Source organism: Pistacia vera, unplaced genomic scaffold (genome assembly GCF_008641045.1).
Source record: "Pistacia vera cultivar Batoury unplaced genomic scaffold, PisVer_v2 Contig243, whole genome shotgun sequence".
Lineage (NCBI taxonomy): Eukaryota > Viridiplantae > Streptophyta > Magnoliopsida > Sapindales > Anacardiaceae > Pistacia > Pistacia vera.
Window position 1 is genome coordinate 388,950 of NW_022196050.1, and position 17,883 is coordinate 406,832.

At 34.8% G+C, this 17,883-nt stretch overlaps 3 protein-coding genes across 3 annotated transcripts; all 3 read right to left on the reverse strand.

The window, feature by feature from the left end:
- Window positions 1–246: 246 nt before the first annotated feature.
- Window positions 247–1,784, reverse strand: LOC116131817. Its single transcript, XM_031417490.1, has one exon. The coding sequence runs from the start codon at window positions 1,717–1,719 to the stop codon at window positions 247–249; it is 1,473 nt and encodes a 490-aa protein (XP_031273350.1). The 5' UTR covers window positions 1,720–1,784.
- An 8,230-nt stretch (window positions 1,785–10,014) lies between these two features.
- On the reverse strand, window positions 10,015–11,405 carry LOC116131787. Its single transcript, XM_031417462.1, has one exon. It carries the CDS (start codon window positions 11,403–11,405, stop codon window positions 10,065–10,067), a length of 1,341 nt encoding a protein of 446 aa, XP_031273322.1. The 3' UTR covers window positions 10,015–10,064.
- A 3,760-nt stretch (window positions 11,406–15,165) lies between these two features.
- LOC116131788 (protein FAR1-RELATED SEQUENCE 5-like) lies at window positions 15,166–17,465 on the reverse strand. Its single transcript, XM_031417463.1, has 3 exons — window positions 17,406–17,465; window positions 16,099–17,280; window positions 15,166–15,984 (listed from the first exon to the last, which is right to left on the reverse strand). The coding sequence occupies exons 1-3, from the start codon at window positions 17,463–17,465 to the stop codon at window positions 15,166–15,168; spliced, it is 2,061 nt and encodes a 686-aa protein (XP_031273323.1).
- Window positions 17,466–17,883: the final 418 nt, after the last annotated feature.

Here is a 17,883-nt window from a genome sequence, read left to right on the forward strand (position 1 = left end):
GTTTTTCTTTTGGTAAAGCATTAAGTGGGTTCTCAAATTTTTAATGTTTGGCTTTGCTTTCTGTTAGAAGAAAGTTGGGGAAATTGAAGATGGCAAAGAGGGGAAGATGCTCGAATGAATTTGAAAGCTTAGCTAATTTCACTTATTAAATATACTTTTGCCGATCACATGTATATAGTGTGAAAACCAGTTTGATTGAACAAGTAGGGATTATGTTAAAATACACCAATACTATACATTTTTATCTTACAACTGAAAACCTGCCCGTCTTCTGAAACTTCTAATCTTACTGCCTTCTGAAATTGCCATTCCTATTCCTGTCCTTCCTCCTTCCCCAACACCCACATAATACAATCTCCATTCATCTACATTATCTTCCATTGGAACTAGACATGGACATCCCACTCCTTTGTTGTCCCATGCATCCTCTTCTGAAGCCTTTAAAATTGGTTCTTCTTGTACTTTCTTCCAAGTTTTTAGCCCATCAGGAGATTCTGCCAGTCCTATACTCCTGTTTCCATGGGCATCAACACCCTCATACGCCATCAAATATTTCCCGTCTTTTGGGTTTTTTACCACAGATGCATTCTTTGCACCAAGTTCATCAAACAAACCTTTTGATCCCCCACCCATTATTTTTCCCAATTTCACCCATCTGATTCCATCTCTGGATCTTGCAAGTCCAACAGCAAACTGCCCCTTTTCAACATCAAATGAATAGTAATACATTCTGAGATCTTCACTAGAATGCACAACCACCTTAGGTCCAGCAATAAACAAAGAATCCCATTCCTTCCCTGTCCCCACATCAAGTAAAGCTCCAGAGTGATGATCTCCTTCTATTCTGGCCCAGTGCCTACCATCTTGGCTGCATGCTAAGCCTGGAAGAGATTTGCAAATTTTACCAATCACTTGACTTCCATTCTTAACATTTTCGAGGTGAACTTTCTCTGGGTTCTCAACAGAAATTTGTGGAGCTTCTGGAATCTCTACTTCTTCAGAACTAAATCCTGTGTAGTAAAGCCAATACACCGCGCTGTACATTGGGCTAGACATTATGACCATCTCAGAGGGCCTAATGCTCTCGGTGTCAAAAGCCCACCAGTTCTTGCTGCAATTCATCACCACACCTGCATCTGCACAAGACCTAACGTTTCCTGGACCTCGTGCCCAGTGAATTCCATTACTTGAAACTGCTAGTCCGATGGAATCAGAATTACTATTACCATCATAGCTTCCATGGTACCACATGTACCACCGTTCCTCATTGTCGCCAATAAATCTTTTCACAACCGGAGACCCTATTTCTGTGCTATCCCAGGAGTTTTTTGGACCCAAGTCAAAAACCAAACCTCTGGACCATGTTGATGTGAGGGCTTGATTTGGCGTGGGAGTGGCTATATGTTGTGCTTTTGAATTGGATTCTAATCCAATGGCAGGGTTTCTATTTGTAGCATTAGTGTTGTCAATGCCTGGTTTAGTGGAGCAATGAGTGAGAAAGAGGGTGCTGTATCTAGAGGTGGTGAATTGAGTTCTTTGGTGGGTTGGAAAGGTAGTGCAGAAAGATCTACCAGAGGCATAAATAGCAAGTGTTTCTGGTCTGGTGGAAGGCCATGGTGTTTGGATTAAATATGAAGTGGTAGCCATTCTTCCGGCATTAGAAGCTGCAAGGAAGTTAATAGTTTTTGTTACTGTGGTTGTTGCTGCTGCTCTCTCCATTACAGGAGCAAGCGCAGAGAAGAAAGGAGATTGGATCTGATATATCAGATGCCAATAAATTTTTTCAACATTTGTGTGGGTTTTATAGGAGAAGAGAACTTCTTGTGAGGCCATCTAAGAATTTCTCCCCTTATTTTTCTGTATTTATAAACAAGCCCTTACACGATGTGCCTCTCTGTATTCAGTATTCAAAGCCATCCGTAAGCCCAAAAAAATAAATTGACTTAAAATTCTCTATTTTTACTTCCTATCTACTATTCCTCCTTGTGATTTAGGCACCTCAATTATTGAAATGGGGCACTTTTTAGCTGTCAGATGGTAAAGGCAAGACCTGATTCGACACTCGAGAGCACTTGAGTTGACTTGTTGGATTAGTGTAAGTTCAAATTTGGCCACAATGTTCTACTAAATTATCATGTTCTATAATATTTCTACATCACAAAATAAGTCTTTTGTGTGGATCGCATCCATTTACTAATTAATCTATGACAAGTTAATAAGTGATGAATTATAAGAGAAGGTTGTAAACTTAATATTATTATTTACATAATATTATATATACAATATTTTTCATATAACATAATGTCATAGAAGATGATTGAATAATTTTAAATTAAAAACAAATTTGTATTTAATCATCTAAAAAATATTGTAAATAAATATTATAAGTATAATATTACTCGTAATATTTTTGGAAGTGGCTGCCACATTGGTAAGGAGACTATTTCCCATGGCAGTTTATTCAACAAGAACATACCCTTGTCCTGGCGATTGTGTTTTTCGAGAAGATGAGGTGATAAAAAGAGTAATATTATGGGCACTAACTAATATGTATAAATCCAAGTGCTAACATTGGAAATTTAAAAAAAAAATTAGAAGAAATTTCAAATTTTTAATATTAGTACTTAGATTAGTACACATTGATTTAGTACACATAAGGGATAAAAATCTGAAGCTCTTTCTTTATTTATTAACAGAAAAAATAAAAATCTTTGTGATTGGATGTTATATTCTTTCGTACCATCTTTCAATAAACTTATATCATATCTAAAATTACTTACATTTATTATCTTGTAATATAACAGCAACGATACGGATTATTGGGAAATGAAAAACATTATTTAAAAAAAAAAACTAAAAGATATCCCATTTTAAACATTGATAACCTCTTGCACTGCTTACTGGGTAGAATGATAATGTTTTTTTTGTTGCTTATATTCGAATTTTTGACTTGGGGTTGAGATCATCGGTTAACCTAACTTTCAAGCATTGGGAACAAGGAATAATTGGTAAAGACCAGACCCTTTATTTAGTTTAATTTACTCTTGTCATGTAACTTAATCTTGATATCTCGAGAATTTGGAGTAACTATTTCATCTAACACAAACTATAACGTGGTAGGTAAATTTATTTTAATAACCTATTTTCTCAATTCTGTGATTAAATGGTTGCATTTTAAAAAGATTACTGGGTCAAGTCCTGCCCCTAAGGATTGGCATGGCGGTTTGGTTAATCTCTTAGAAGATTGTTATTGTTAAAATTACAAGACTGGTGTGTACAGTTGAAGCTCTGTGACGTGTATGAAAGCAATATTTGGAATACAATAATTCAGATCACATATCATAGCCGCTTAATGAGTGAGGTTGAAGGTTAGACAACTTATAATTTAGTCTTGTCGTGCACATGGGTCCATGAGGCAAAAGAATGTGGTTTTAATTGGTGCCTCCATATGAATCTGATTGACGCGTTTTACAAGTGGCCCGACAAATACAATTGACATCTGCAATTATATTTGTTTTTCTAACTATAATTCCTTGATAGCTTAACCATTTTTGTGATTTCGAAGGAAATTAGTTATAACTACTTTTTTTATTTTTTTTTTTTTTTTTTTTTCATGTGAATCACATGCTGCCAATTTGATTTGGGCCACAACCTTGGACGGTCCAAGAGCAGCACGTTTGCATCTAATTTTCTTATCTTTCATTCAACATCTTTCTTTCAAGGGAAACTCAACCACGCTTTCTCTGTTTTTAGTCCACCAAAACTCACCATTACCATCAAAATATGACCAAATTAGATCTTTATGGCAGCTCTTACTTTGTATATTCCAAAAGGGTGAGTCTAGATACAAGTTTATGAAAATTACTTAAATGTCCCTTTTTTGAAAAGGATCAAGTTAAACATTAACCCCTTTCTAAAGAGATTAAAAAGGGTCATTTAAGTAATTTTATACAAATATGTTTCTTATTCTAGTCTTGGTATTAACTTTTGTATAATTTGGTGGTTTTTGACAAGTACAACAAAATATCTTATCTTCGATCTGGATAAAAAAAAGAGGATGTGGCCAAGTCAAATGCAATAATTGGAGCCGAAATTATTGCACTAAAACATCAATTATTAATGCATTACTTTAATATACGATTATCATGATGTCAGTCTCTTACTATATTAACATTTTGTCGGACTAGGTAAAACTAAAACAATGCTTTCAAACGCATTTTTATTAAAATAAAATAACATAATAAACGTGTATAATTTTAAAGAAACTAACATGTGCAATCATATTCATGTCTACAAAATATCTGCCAACGATTCAATCAATCATATTAGTGGGTAACATGTATTATATACTATGTAATTGAACTTCTTCATATATACAGTAACGGATCTAGAAATTTCTTTCAGGGTGGACTAAAATAAAAATTTATTATACATTATTAGTTTTATTCATTAATATTTTTGTTAGGGTGGACCAAAATATATAAATTATCATATTAATATTAAAAAAAAAAATTTGAGGGCCCACCCAAAAAGTGGCTGGATCCGCCACTGCATATAACCATGACTCTTCAACATCTTTTCTTCATTTATGTATAATTTCAGATTTAATATTTTCTCCTTTGCTATCTCTTTCTCTCAATTTTAATGTAAATGTTTAAATATTTTTTACGATAACAATATAGTACATCTAAAATAATATATTTGATTGATTTTGTCACATGAAGTGGATTCTATCCATAAAATAATAGACCCCCTTAAGCATAATTAAACAACTAATCTTAGGTTGAATTAAAGAACATTCTGTTTATTTATTAATCAATCATTGCATTTTGGTCCTAAAGTTATGAAGTTAATATGAGTGTAAAGTATATAGCTGTCTAAAGTAATACTATTTTTATGTTAATAGGAAAGTTATTGTTATGTCATAATGCTGTTGTCAAATGCTATTACTGGTTTTCACGGTGGAAAGAGGTGAGTTTAGTACCTTCAACTTAGATAGCAGCATGGGGGCTTGGTTTTGTTTCAATGGTGCCCAAAACATTTCCCTACCATTTGTGTTTGAAAAGAATGAGAAAAAAATAAATATACAAAAGGAAAAAATAAACTACAAAAAGAGATGGCAAACAAACTCGACGAGGCTGGATACTTGGGATTATTCGGTCAATTGGGGCTCAGGAATTACCCATATTTCCGGATTTTAAACCCAAAATGGGGGACTCATATATAAACCCAGATCAAAGTCGGAGAGACTCAAACCCTGTTTCTCAACCTCTAGATATACAAATATTTTTAGTTAGTCTGACTTATTTCATTCAATAATTATAAATTAGTAAATGGTCCAATTCAATTATACAACTGTGAGAGAGAGAGATTTGGTTCGGATTTTGATTATGTACTATTCAAAATCAAGGAATATATAATTTCCTCTAAACATAAACAAATGTATATGATAATACCTAATTGTATGTATCTTGTCTCCATGAATTATCTATTATTTTGTTCTTCGTCCACATTTACATGTAACTAATACTTAATTGACTTCAAATTATTCAATAAAATATTTAAACAGTGCAAATTAGAATCTCGTTAAATGGTAATCATATATAAACAAAATAATAAATTACTAGCATAAATCGTGTATGAACATGAATTTGCTTACCAAAGATCTTACAGTTTATATTGTTTATGTATCAAGTGCCAACTTTTCGTCCTTTTATTTAGGCTTATTGGATTGGGCCTGAGCCCAAAAGTGATTGCAAAGTTGAGCAAACGAGGTCGCATAAAGCTTCGTGAGTTGACTTGCACAGTTTGAATCGTTGTTAGGTCAGAGTGCTCGGAATTAATAAAGTATTGTTATGCTAGGTCCACAACTAAACTAAAAAGACTGTAGTTCAATTTTTTTTTTTTTTAATTTTGTTTTAAACACTCAATTTAAAAGTTTAAAGAATAATTTTTTTCTTATAACATTCCACAAATTTCATAATTTTTATAATATTCACTCATACTATGTAAAAATTGAGATACATCAGTCTAATGGACAATGTAGCCTTATAAAAACTTCAGATAGATACATCAGTCTAGAAATTGAGATATTTTTTGAGGATTAATCTGTAAAAACTAAAATACAAGTTATATTAAAAAAAAAAAAATTGAGAAGTAATTGCAAACTGCAAATTTATATTGTTTCTACCTATCTCCTTGCAAAACTTCTTTGTTGCAAAGTTAAAGTTTTGGTCTTGGAATGACAATATCGTTGGTCAAATAAATCCTGTTAATTCGGATGGAGAAATGAAGATGAGATGTAACAGCTTGTGGAGAATGAGCAACAACCAATTCCAACATTTATTGAAATAGATAATGAGCAACCACCTCAATGTGCTAGAAGAACATTGACACAAATTATAGATTATGAGGTAACTGTTATTGATCAATTAAAGGAACCACCTACATTTTTTTTTTTTTTTATCTAAGGTGTTCGAGCCAACTTACGAGCACTTTGACTAATCCTCAAGAAAAGCTAATGTAACAACCTACCGTCACGACCTCTTACTTAAATCACCAATGTTCGGATGAGGAATCAAACTTAAGACTGTGCGTCTATCCATAGTATCCACAATTACACATTTTGACATTTTTTTCTCATATTTGATCTATAGCTTTTGAAGAAGTTATCAACAAATTAAAGTAGCTAAAGGCCTTGGATGATAAAATTGTAGCCATAAAAAGAAAGAGAGTTGACTGAGCTCTCGAAAGGGCCAAAAAGTAAAAACAATTGGTATCAAGTGAGTGTGCAAAACAAATTGAAAGAGAATGATGAAGTAGAAAATTATAAGGCATGTTTCATAGCTGAAGGCTACAAAAAAGTGTTCGTGGTATTGATTATAAAGGAATTTTTGCTCTTGTCACAAGGCATGATACAATCAAACTAATGATGCGTTTGCAATAAAGTACAAACTCATGGACTGTTTTCTTGTTAGACGTGAAATCAGCATTTGTACATAGAGACTCAATCTCCTGGTTATGTGAAGCTTGGAAATGAGCATTAACGCTATAAGCAAAAGAAAGTTTTATTTTTGGGTAAAACTATTTGTATAAACTCTTGTATAAAGAGATTTTTTACAAATTTATATGGCATATCAAGTGAGTATCATGTGATATAAGAGTTCACATGACATTAAGTTATGTGGTCTCTAATGTCACGTGACATGTTATGTGACGTGTCACGTTAGTTTGTACAAATTCTTTTTGTACGAGACTTTGTATATGGATTAAAATAGACACCAAAAGCTTAGTATATTCGTATGGAAGCTTAATTTTTAAAGGAATGATTTAAAAATTTCCGTATGGACATACAATCTTTATAAAAATTGGGGATGGAAAGAAAATGCCTATTTTGCTTATATGTAGATGATCTGATTCACATTATGAATGATTGGGTCATGTTCGGAAATTTTAAGGACTTCGTGTTCGTGATAGTTGAATTTGATATGTTTGGTCTTGGTATGATGCATTTTTCTTGGCATAAAAGTTTTGCAATCTATTGTTGGAATTTTTATTTGTCAAAAGATACACATGTAAGAAATTTTACAGAGGTTTCAAATGAAGATTGCAACACTCCTTACAAGCAAATTATATGAAACTGAATATAGTTTAAACAGGTACAAAGCATGTTATAAGCCTTTTCAATGGATACATGGAATGCCCAAAGAAGATTCATCTTGTCCATTATTTAAAAATCCCTAACCTGGCTGCCAACCACTTCTGGCCATTTTCTAATGCCCCCTGCCCCGTCCCACTCACCTCCCACCCTTACCTGACCGCCACCCCCCCTCACTTGACCCCCATCGCAAGACACCAACCGCGCACAATTGTTGTCGCACGCCTTCCTCGCCCAAACGCAACATCCGAACCCCACTCTCCCTGATGTATTGCCACTATCCAACTAGTCAACTGCCGATTTGCACGTGGCCATATCACAAAGTTGTGTTTGCTAGACTTCAAACATGTAGGGACTGATGAGTATTTATCAAATGTGTGTTTGCTAGAGTTCAAACTTGCTTGATCACCAGTTAAACTATTGGTTAGACTAGTCGGACCAGTTAACCCAGGATCTGGCCCTTGGTGGGGTGACACCTTAGGTCGGGTTTCAGAACATTGTCTTTTAGTTGCTAAAAAATTCTTTGGTATTAGCAAGGTACCATCAATTATGGGTTGCTCTACAAAAAAGGAGAAATGTCATTTATTTGGCTTTACATAAAGTGATTATGCCTGCAAATGACATAAAAAAATACTTCTCTATAAGATTTTATGATAGGCTCACAAGTAGATTCTTGGTCTTTTGGATATGATTTCGTGGTCAAGGGCATCCCTCGAACCCCGAAATGAGGATTAGTCCCACACCTTCAGGTGTGGGGACACCGCGTGGCTTACATAAAAAAAAAAAAGGGGTTGATTTCGTAGTATCAATGTGTGTCTGTAAAGCAATGTGGTTGCAAAAGATTTTTGAGGAGCTTCATTTGAAATAAGAAGGGTCTACTACTATTATAGTAACAGTAGTTGAACGATAAAGCTCTCCAAAAATCTAGACGTGAATTATCATTTCTTGCTAGACCTCACAAACAATGGAGCAATCGATCTTATGAATTGTAAAAGTGAAGATCAGATTGCTAGTAATATTCACAAAGCTCCTCAAAATGGCTATATTTCAAGAACCAAGGAAATTGCTTTGTGTTAGCACTCTGGAGGGCGCATCCAAGTTAACTTTCATTAAACTGATGTTAGACAACAATCATTTTAAAAGAGGGGATGTTGAAATATGTGTTGATCATGTCTTTTGTCTATCAGTTAACCAAGTCTATTCAATCTTAGTTTTTAGGCTTTGCTTGTGGTTATTGACTAATAGTTGTTACTTTGTTTCTGATTTTCGCCATTAGTCGTTGGATTTATGGCCTATTAAAAGGGATAGAGTCATGGAGTGTAACATAAGCGATATAGCATCGAGCATTAAATTGTCTTCTTTTGAGAATTTCATCCCGCGGCTTTTATTTGTTTTACAATTGTATTTTCTCTACTTTTATATTTAACAAAACCACATAGTTTGTGTTACAGTTTAATTTTATAAACTTTCTCTTATAATTTTAATATAATAACTTTTAATTGGTTAATTCGTACTTGGATAAACGAAACTTATTATTAAATAGATAAAATTCATTACGAACTAACCAATTACAAGATGTCATATTAATGTTGTGAGAGAAAATTTGTCAGATTGAACTATAAATATAGTATGGTCCGAAACCTAAGATTTATAATCTGTTACTTATGTTTTGCTATTACCCCATCTGTCACATGAGGTGCTTTGTAATTATGAAATACGCTACCCATCATCCAATACCCAACCCAACACTTGGAAACAATGGCCACTGGTTATATCATATTAAGCTTAATCTCTACTGTCTTAGAACATGTTTGACCGCATTCAGATGGACGGAATTGATGTTCTGTAGTTTTCTTGTGGCTTGGACATATAACTCAGTTCTCTGTTTCATGGTTTCTTGGACCAAAAGATTTAACAAAATACAGCATTAAAGAAATGGACTTTTCGGCAATTAGGCCTTACGCTACTGTGCTGAGGTCCTCTTCCTTAATTTAATCTACTATAATGTGTCATGGCAACCACTAGCATTGAATCTAATCATTCAGGTTTTTTATGTGAACTGATAAAATAAAAAAGCACATGGCTAAAGGGTAAGTGGAGCAAACAAACATTTTAGATTTGATATTTGAAAGGCATTATGCACTTACTGTTAATATTTGCATATTCCAAAATTGCAACTCAAAACTGCAGCAGTTTACTCCTTGGAGAATTTACAAGCCAGTATCCACAAATCCAAGAACAAACTGATTCAGAAATTTTTTGATGTTCTTTAAGCCAAGAACATTCAGCAATGATGTTGTCAATCTTTTCATTAGATAGTATGCATACAATGTTCAACCAACTTGGAAACAATATTTAAATTAGACTTATAACAGGAAAAGAAAATGAGATAGCCTAACACATTTACCTATAAACGAAATCCTTTCCATCTTCTAAACCTTCCAATATCACTTCCTTCAGAGATTGCCAAACCAATCCCAGTCCTCCCTCCGTTTCCATGACCTCTGTAATACAATCTCCATTCATCACTATCTCCATCCATTTGCACTAAACAAGGTGACCCGACTCCTTCATTATCCCATCCATCTTCAGCTTCAACCTTAAGCACTGCCTCATCTTTAAGCCTCCTCCAACCCTTCAATCCATCCGTTGACACTGCCAATCCAATACTCCCTATCCTGTCAGCAGCAACACCTTCATATGCCATCACATACTTCCCATCTTTCTTGTTCCTCACAACACACGCATTTTTTACCCCAAATTCATCAAACGCACCTCTTTTTCCTCCTCCCATTACCTTCCCCAACTTCACCCATTTCATTCCATCTCTAGACCTTGCAATGCCAATACCAAACTCGCCATTTTCCATATCAAATGAATGGTAGTACATTCTTAGATCACCATTTCCATGAAAAAAAACTTGTGGTGAAGCAATGAATAGTGAATCCCAATCTTTTTTAGACCCCACATCAAACAATGCTCCACTATGATGCTCCCCTTCAATTCTTGCCCAATGCCTCCCATCCTGGCTTATTGCCAAACCTGGCAAGGACTTGAAAATCTTACCATTTTCACCACTCAAATTGCGAATGTGAAACCTTTCTGGATTTTCTAAATTCAAATCCAAAGAATCATCATCTAAGAATTTCACTTTCTTAGAACTAAAACCGGTGTAATAAAGCCAGTACACAGCACTCGAGGCTCTCACTTTATTACTGGACATGATCACCACCTCACTAGGCCTAATGCTTAAAATATCAAAAGCCCACCAATCTTTACTACAATTCATAACCAAACCCACCTTATCACTTGATTTCACCAGACCTTTACCTCTCTCCCAGTGAATTCCATTGCTTGAAATTGCTAAACCAATAAAATCAGAATCTGGATTTTCACAAGAATTCCCATGATACCACATGAACCATCTCTCTTCTTCATCACTGAGAAACCTTTTAACCACTGGTGAACCAATTTCTGCACTATCCCATGAATTTTTTGGACCCAGATCGAGCACTAATCCTCTAGAAGAAGGGGGTACCGATGATGATAAAGAAGAGGGAAGTATTTGTGTTTCATTTGAAACGGTAGGTGACATGTTATTGTTGGTATCTGAGTATGAGTTATGTTGAAAGTTTTGATTTTGGTATGTCTCATTGTTTGTGTTGGTGTCTGGTTTGGTGGAGCAACGAGTGAGGAAAGAAAGGACATTTGCTCTTGAGATGGGATTAAGAGCATAAAGAGTGAGCATGTTTGGTTTTTTTGAAAGCCATGGTGGTGATAAGGTTGTTAGGACAGTTATTGTTATGGTTGGGGATGTTGCGAGGAAGTTAACGATTGGCATCCCAGTAGTGGCAGTAGCTTCCATGGCTGTAGAGTCTGTGAATGGATGGGGTGATGGGTTAAGATTTTGGGCCAATGAAATTGTGACAAATAAAGATTTTGAGAGGAAACTGTTTGTTGATGAATCAATAACACTATACAAACATCACTCCCTTACAACATCCTCTTACAACATGACATGGCAGCTGTTCATCTGTCATGTCGGCCATATACCAAGTCACTCCCCCAAAAAATAAAAATAAAATTTCTCTAACCTTAAATTTCAAAATTTACCGTTACCCCCATGAATCAAATCTTAATCCCAAAATTCATTTGCAAACCCTAAAGTTCAAATCTCCTTTCCTCTCTCTCTCTCTCTCTTGCGACCTCTCCTGCCACCAGTTGAGCCCTCTTTCCCCTCCAACTCGTCCTCTCCCCCTTATCTTCATGGACTGTCGAAAGTTGTTCAGTGTCAAGATAAGATTTCAAAAAAATCTCCAAATTTACCCCTGAAAACCTTAAGATCTCCGAGCTTTTCAATGTTGCTTCAATCCAACTAAAGCTTCTGGTTTTTCGATTAGAAACATGAATTTCACAGCAAGTTTTCGCGGGAACTTGAGTTTGCTGCCAGTGTCGTTCTTGCTGCCATGTTCGTCTTCAGCCATTTTTAGCTTCTTTACATGTTCCTCGCGTGGAACGCTGTCATTTTGCTTTCAAGGTAACATTTTTAGTTTGTTTTGTTTCTTAATTTATTTATTTTTTTGGTTTCCCAAGTAATGAAGTACTGTGTTTAATGTATATTTTGCAGGAAGAAGAAAAAGATTGTTTGTAGAGTAACTGGGACAGATAGAGAACCAGATAGCAATTGTGTTTAATGTATATTTTGCAGGAAGAAGAAAGAGATTGTTTGTAGAGTAACTGGGACAGATAGAGAACCAGATAGCAATAATGATAAGGTGATTTTTTCTTTGAATGTTCAAATTTTTTTTGTTAAGATTCGATGCAGATGAAATGCATTTGTATGGTTATTGTTTTTTAAGCAAGTATTTTGAATTTGGTCGTGAGGCTTGGTTTTGGCCCTACAAAGCATACTCCTTTATCAAATGTTTGTGTTTCGTTAATTGATATTGAAGTTTATATGAATATATACAAGAAAAGCAAATAAATGAAGATGGGGAAAACCCACCTGCCACTGATACCCATCAGAAAAATGATAAACCTAAGCTTGATTCGAAGCTTGATGATGTGAATCAGATAACCAGCAATGATATAGAAACAAATGGTCTAGGTGGTGGTGTGCAGGTATTTATTTTTGATTTGTGTGGAGCTTAGATTTTAGAATTGTTACTTTGAAGCTTGTGATAGTTCTTAATATAATTGGTTTGGTCTCAATAGGTAATGGAGGCAGCCCAAGCTTCAGCTGGATTGTCAGGTAGTTATTGTGGCTATGCATTATTGCTTTAGATTTCTGCATTTTATGTGAGGCCATGATTTCTGTGCAGCTGGTGTAGATTGGTGGGTGCTGGATAAGAAGCCTAGGCATGTTGTAGTTTTTGCACTGTGTCGATTGAGCAGGTGTGCAGGTTGCAGTTTGTTTATGCAGTTTCCAGGAGTCTTGGGCAGTATGTGCAGGGTGCTGTGTTCTTGAATTGAAGTAGTGATCTGGACAATGGTATGTATGGAGGTGCAGTGTGATTGCTGAATTTTCTGCAGTTTCTGGGTGGTTTGTGTATAAGGATTGTATATACTTGGTTGCTCTTGTTTCTTTTTGTGTAGTTTGGTCCCTTGGGCATGTCCAAGGTCCTTGCCTGTGTAAAAGGGATTGTTTATGCAGTTTCCAGGAGTCTTGGGCAGTATGTGCAGGGTGGTGTGTGCTTGAATTGAAGTAGTGATCTGGACAGTGGTAAGTATGGAGGTGCAGCGTGATTGCTGAATTTTCTGCAGTTTTTGGGTGAAGGCTTCAGTTTGGTTGTCTTGTGTAGTCTTACTGTTTGTGTATAAGGATTGTATATACTTGGTTGCTCTTGTTTCTTTTTGTGTAGTTTGGTCCCTTGGGCATGTCCAAGGTCCTCGCCTGTGTAAAAGAGAGTGCGATTTTTAGGATGTAATTCTTTTATTTTTTAATAAAATTAGCATGTTTACCTAAAAATAAAAGAAACCTGGATTTTTAATGTTTGCAATTAACTTAAAAGCAGATGATACATTATTTCTACCATCACAGTTTCAAGAGGAAGAGCTGGCTTATCTCTGGCACCAAAAAGAACAAATAAAAAAAACGAATGTGAATTGTATTACTCATCATGTGCAAATACATGAAAACCATATATTATTCACATGAAAGAAAATAAAAGTTCATGATATCTCCACATTTGATTTTTTCTCCAGTTTCATCCTAAACAGCCTGTTCCATCGTAACATCCTAAACAATAAGTCCAATTTAACAAGCTCTGTCCTAACATCCTAAACAGCAACTTTTATGCAGCTTCTCAAATTCACAAAGTGGAGAAAGACTGCACAAATTCTGATTTTTTCAAATTCTGCACATATTGGAGAAAGATTGCAACTTCTCAAATTCTGCAACTGCAGCAGAAACTGCCTAAGCTTCCCATCCAGCAAATTGAGAAAGACTGCAACAGAAAAAAGACAAGCATCAGATTATAAACAGAAAAAAGACATGCATCAGATTATAAATAGAAAGGAAATACGTGGAAAACTAAAATTCCTTCTCAGCACTGAACATATATGCATCAGATTATAAATAAAAAGACATGCATCAGATTTATGAGCATTTGAACATATATGCATGAACATCACATACCATGTAAACAAGGCTACCATAGACTTGTGCCACTCGATCTTGAAGACCAGCAATGATACCAAGTTCCTTCTCAGCACTAAGGACCAAATCTGGCTTGATTTCGACTTTGACCAAATGTCTGACCAGCAATGATACCAAGTCAAAATTATGAAGAACAATGAAACATCAACTTAAACACCAACTTAAGCATCAACACAATAATAAATAACTTACCTACCCCATAAGATCAATACTTGAACATTTAACATTTAACAAAATCCAAGATCAGTCAACTCCAAAAGATCAGGCAATTGTAGGCCATAAACCCATAATTACAGCATCACAAATCAAAGAAAAAATAAAAATAAAATAAGAATCAAGATCCACATTGAACATTTAACAAAATCCAATACATTGCTTAAGTTTTTTGTTTTTTTGTTTTGGTAATCCTAGTAATTTTATAAGGAATAAAAGAATAATAGTCAACAAAGGGGACTCCCCTTAAGAGCAATCACCTTAGGCATACCTAAGGAGAATGAAACAAAAAAAGAAAAGGGCAAGGAAGGATAAACAATCCTTATACACAATAGATATGCCCACAGAGAATGAAACAAAAAAGAAAAGGGCAAAGAATGATAAACAATTCCTATACACAATAGACCTTATCAACTCTATACAAAAGTAGCCAACAAAAGCCATCAAAAAATAGGCTCATGCATCCTGCCTACAAAGCAAAAACACTACACAGCACCAAAGACCACCATAATCCAGCAATCCTACAATCATATAACACAAGTTGTGTTAGTTATCAATAAATAGAAAAAAAGAATAATAAAATAGTCAACAAAATTGATAATTACTAAATTTTCACCTTCAAGCTTTTTTAATCAATTTATTGCTTTCGCAATTTCTTCTCTTTTACTTTACGAACAATTTGTTCAAGTTTTGATTGCTTTCTTTTGAATGGAGGGCGACCTTTGCTTCGCACAGCCCGTGGAGTAAGAATGTTGCCGCTCCCCTCTTTAGTAGTATCATCAACACCTTCACAATTCATTCTCCTACTAGTTGACCCAATCCCACCAACACTTTCATTCGACATCAATCTATTCTTCATATTGTTGATCATTTCTATCACCATATTACAATCATCCTCATTGCTTGATGCCAAATCTGCTACCGTAGAGAATAAATTACACATCTGATCAAATCGTTGTCCTTCAAGGGTGGTGCTCCAACTATTGTAACTTATCCTAACCTTGGTATGACATCTGTTTATATTTTTACTCCACCGCCTTAAAATGTACTTTTCTGGTACATTATAAATTTGCCTACGAATCAACACCATAATTGCATGCCGACATAAAATTCCTCTAAACTCAAACAATCGACAATTGCATCGAATGTCACAAGTTGCTTCATCAAAGCAAACCACAAAAGGAACACGACGGTGAGTCTCTCCAACCACAACATCTTCTTCTATTATAAATTCCATACAGGAATCAGTCTCTTTGAAAGAAGATAAATCACAATAGATCTTAGCCGCTAGCTCTCGTTGAAACTCTTTGAATTTCGCAGTGGTATACGCATCTTGAAATTGTTTTTCAATAGCATAAGTCGTTATGCAAGGGATCCATGATCTAAAAGATTTAAAATCAGCCTCCCTTTCTTTTTCTACTTTATCCCGCAATGCATTCTCATATTGCTCCACAAACTGTTTTAAAGTGGTTTTTGAATTAACATATCCATCAAAGAATGCATGCATACTTTCACTGCGTTGAGTAGTAGACATACCTGCCCAGAAAGTGTCTTTTACAAAAGCTTTCACCCAACGTCGTCTTTCATTATACAATCCGAGTAACCAACCATTATCATAAAGGTTGTATTTATCAATGAATATATTCCACCGTTCTTCAAACTCCTCACATGTCAATGAATCATACACGACATTTTGCAAAGAAAATTTAATACATTCATATTGACTATAACCTCTTAACTTTTCGGGCAATTTTTTCATTATATGCCAGAAACACCATCTATGTCGTGTGCCAGGGAACACAATTTCGATTGCATTTTGCATTGCCTTATCTTGATCAGTGATTATTGCCTTAGGAGCACAATTCAACATACATACAAGCCAAGATTGAAATAGCCAAACAAACGTCTTTTTGTCCTCATTGGAGATTAATCCACAACCTAATAGTATTGAATGGCCATGATGATCAACACCCACAAAAGCATCAAATGTTATATCATACTTGTTAGTCAAATATGTAGTGTCGAATGTCACAATTTCACCGAATTCTTTAAATGCGGCCTTACTTCTTGCATCCACCCATAAAACATTCTTTAATCGACCATCTTCATCTAAATCCATTATGTAGAAGAAATTCAAATTCTCATTTTGCATTTTCAGAAAATATTTTTGGATTGCAGAAGCATCTCCAACACCAAGTCGTAGCCTCCTAACTTTTTCAATGTAGTTTCTACAATCTTTTTGTAAGAAAGGCAAATTCTCACCACTGCCAGCTTCAACTAACAAGGAATTGAAGTTTTTGTTTGGTCTAATCCCAGCCTTGTCATTCAATTCAATCTTCCTTTTCACATACGGTTGTATAATTCGATTGCTCTTAAAATATCTTGTTTTTCCAGGACTACTAAGTTCATGGTTATGATCAATGACAATTGACAATATTTTCCACTTTCCATTAGAATGTAGAGATGCAGTAATGTGAGCCTTACAATCAGTTTTTGTCACCGGATGCATTTTAAAGGCATTTCTAGAGTTACTGTTCCACTTTCCGCTACAAGAACAAGCCAAGGTTGCATATCTCAACTCTCCATCATCTCCTTTCCTTGAAGATCTTATAATAGCTTCAAAACCTCTTTTGTTCCCATAGCTTTTGTAGTATTGTAAAAGCTCATCAAATGAATCAAAAACCATTCCAGGCTTAGGCTCCCAATCCTCTTCTGCGTTTCTTGTATCTTCTATTTCTTGAAAGTGATTATCCTAATTTATTGATATTATAATAACCAGAATTAGAATATAATCATACTTAAAAAAGGGTATAAATAATATTAAATTAAATTAAATTCATATTAACGAATAAAAACAGATTGCAAAGACTAAATTACCTCTACGACATTGAATTGAGCAGAATAGTTCTTTGAACTTTTTTGACTGCACTCTTCCATCTTTGAGAGTGGTGGTGGAAGAGGAAGAGCAAATGACGACAGTTTACGATGGTGGTGTGGTTGAGGTTGGTGGTGGTGGCAGAGTTAATAAAAAATTCTGTTAGTACTGAAAATCTGCTTCAAAAAATAAAACCTATAATTAGCTAAATAAACAAAAATAGTTCACTCAATATTTTCGTGCTTTCTTGTTTTCATTTATGTCACAAACATGCATGCATGATATCTACCGTACCCATCATCAACTTACTCCAATTATCTCCCATTCATTCATTGCAAGAGTAAATCAAATCACAAGAAAAAGTAGCATAAAATTGCATATTAATATCAATGGTCCAAATGCATTATCATATCATAAATTTCATTAAACTCTTAAGGGAATGAAGTTCAATTTGAAAAAAGGAGTAATGAAAACAGGAAA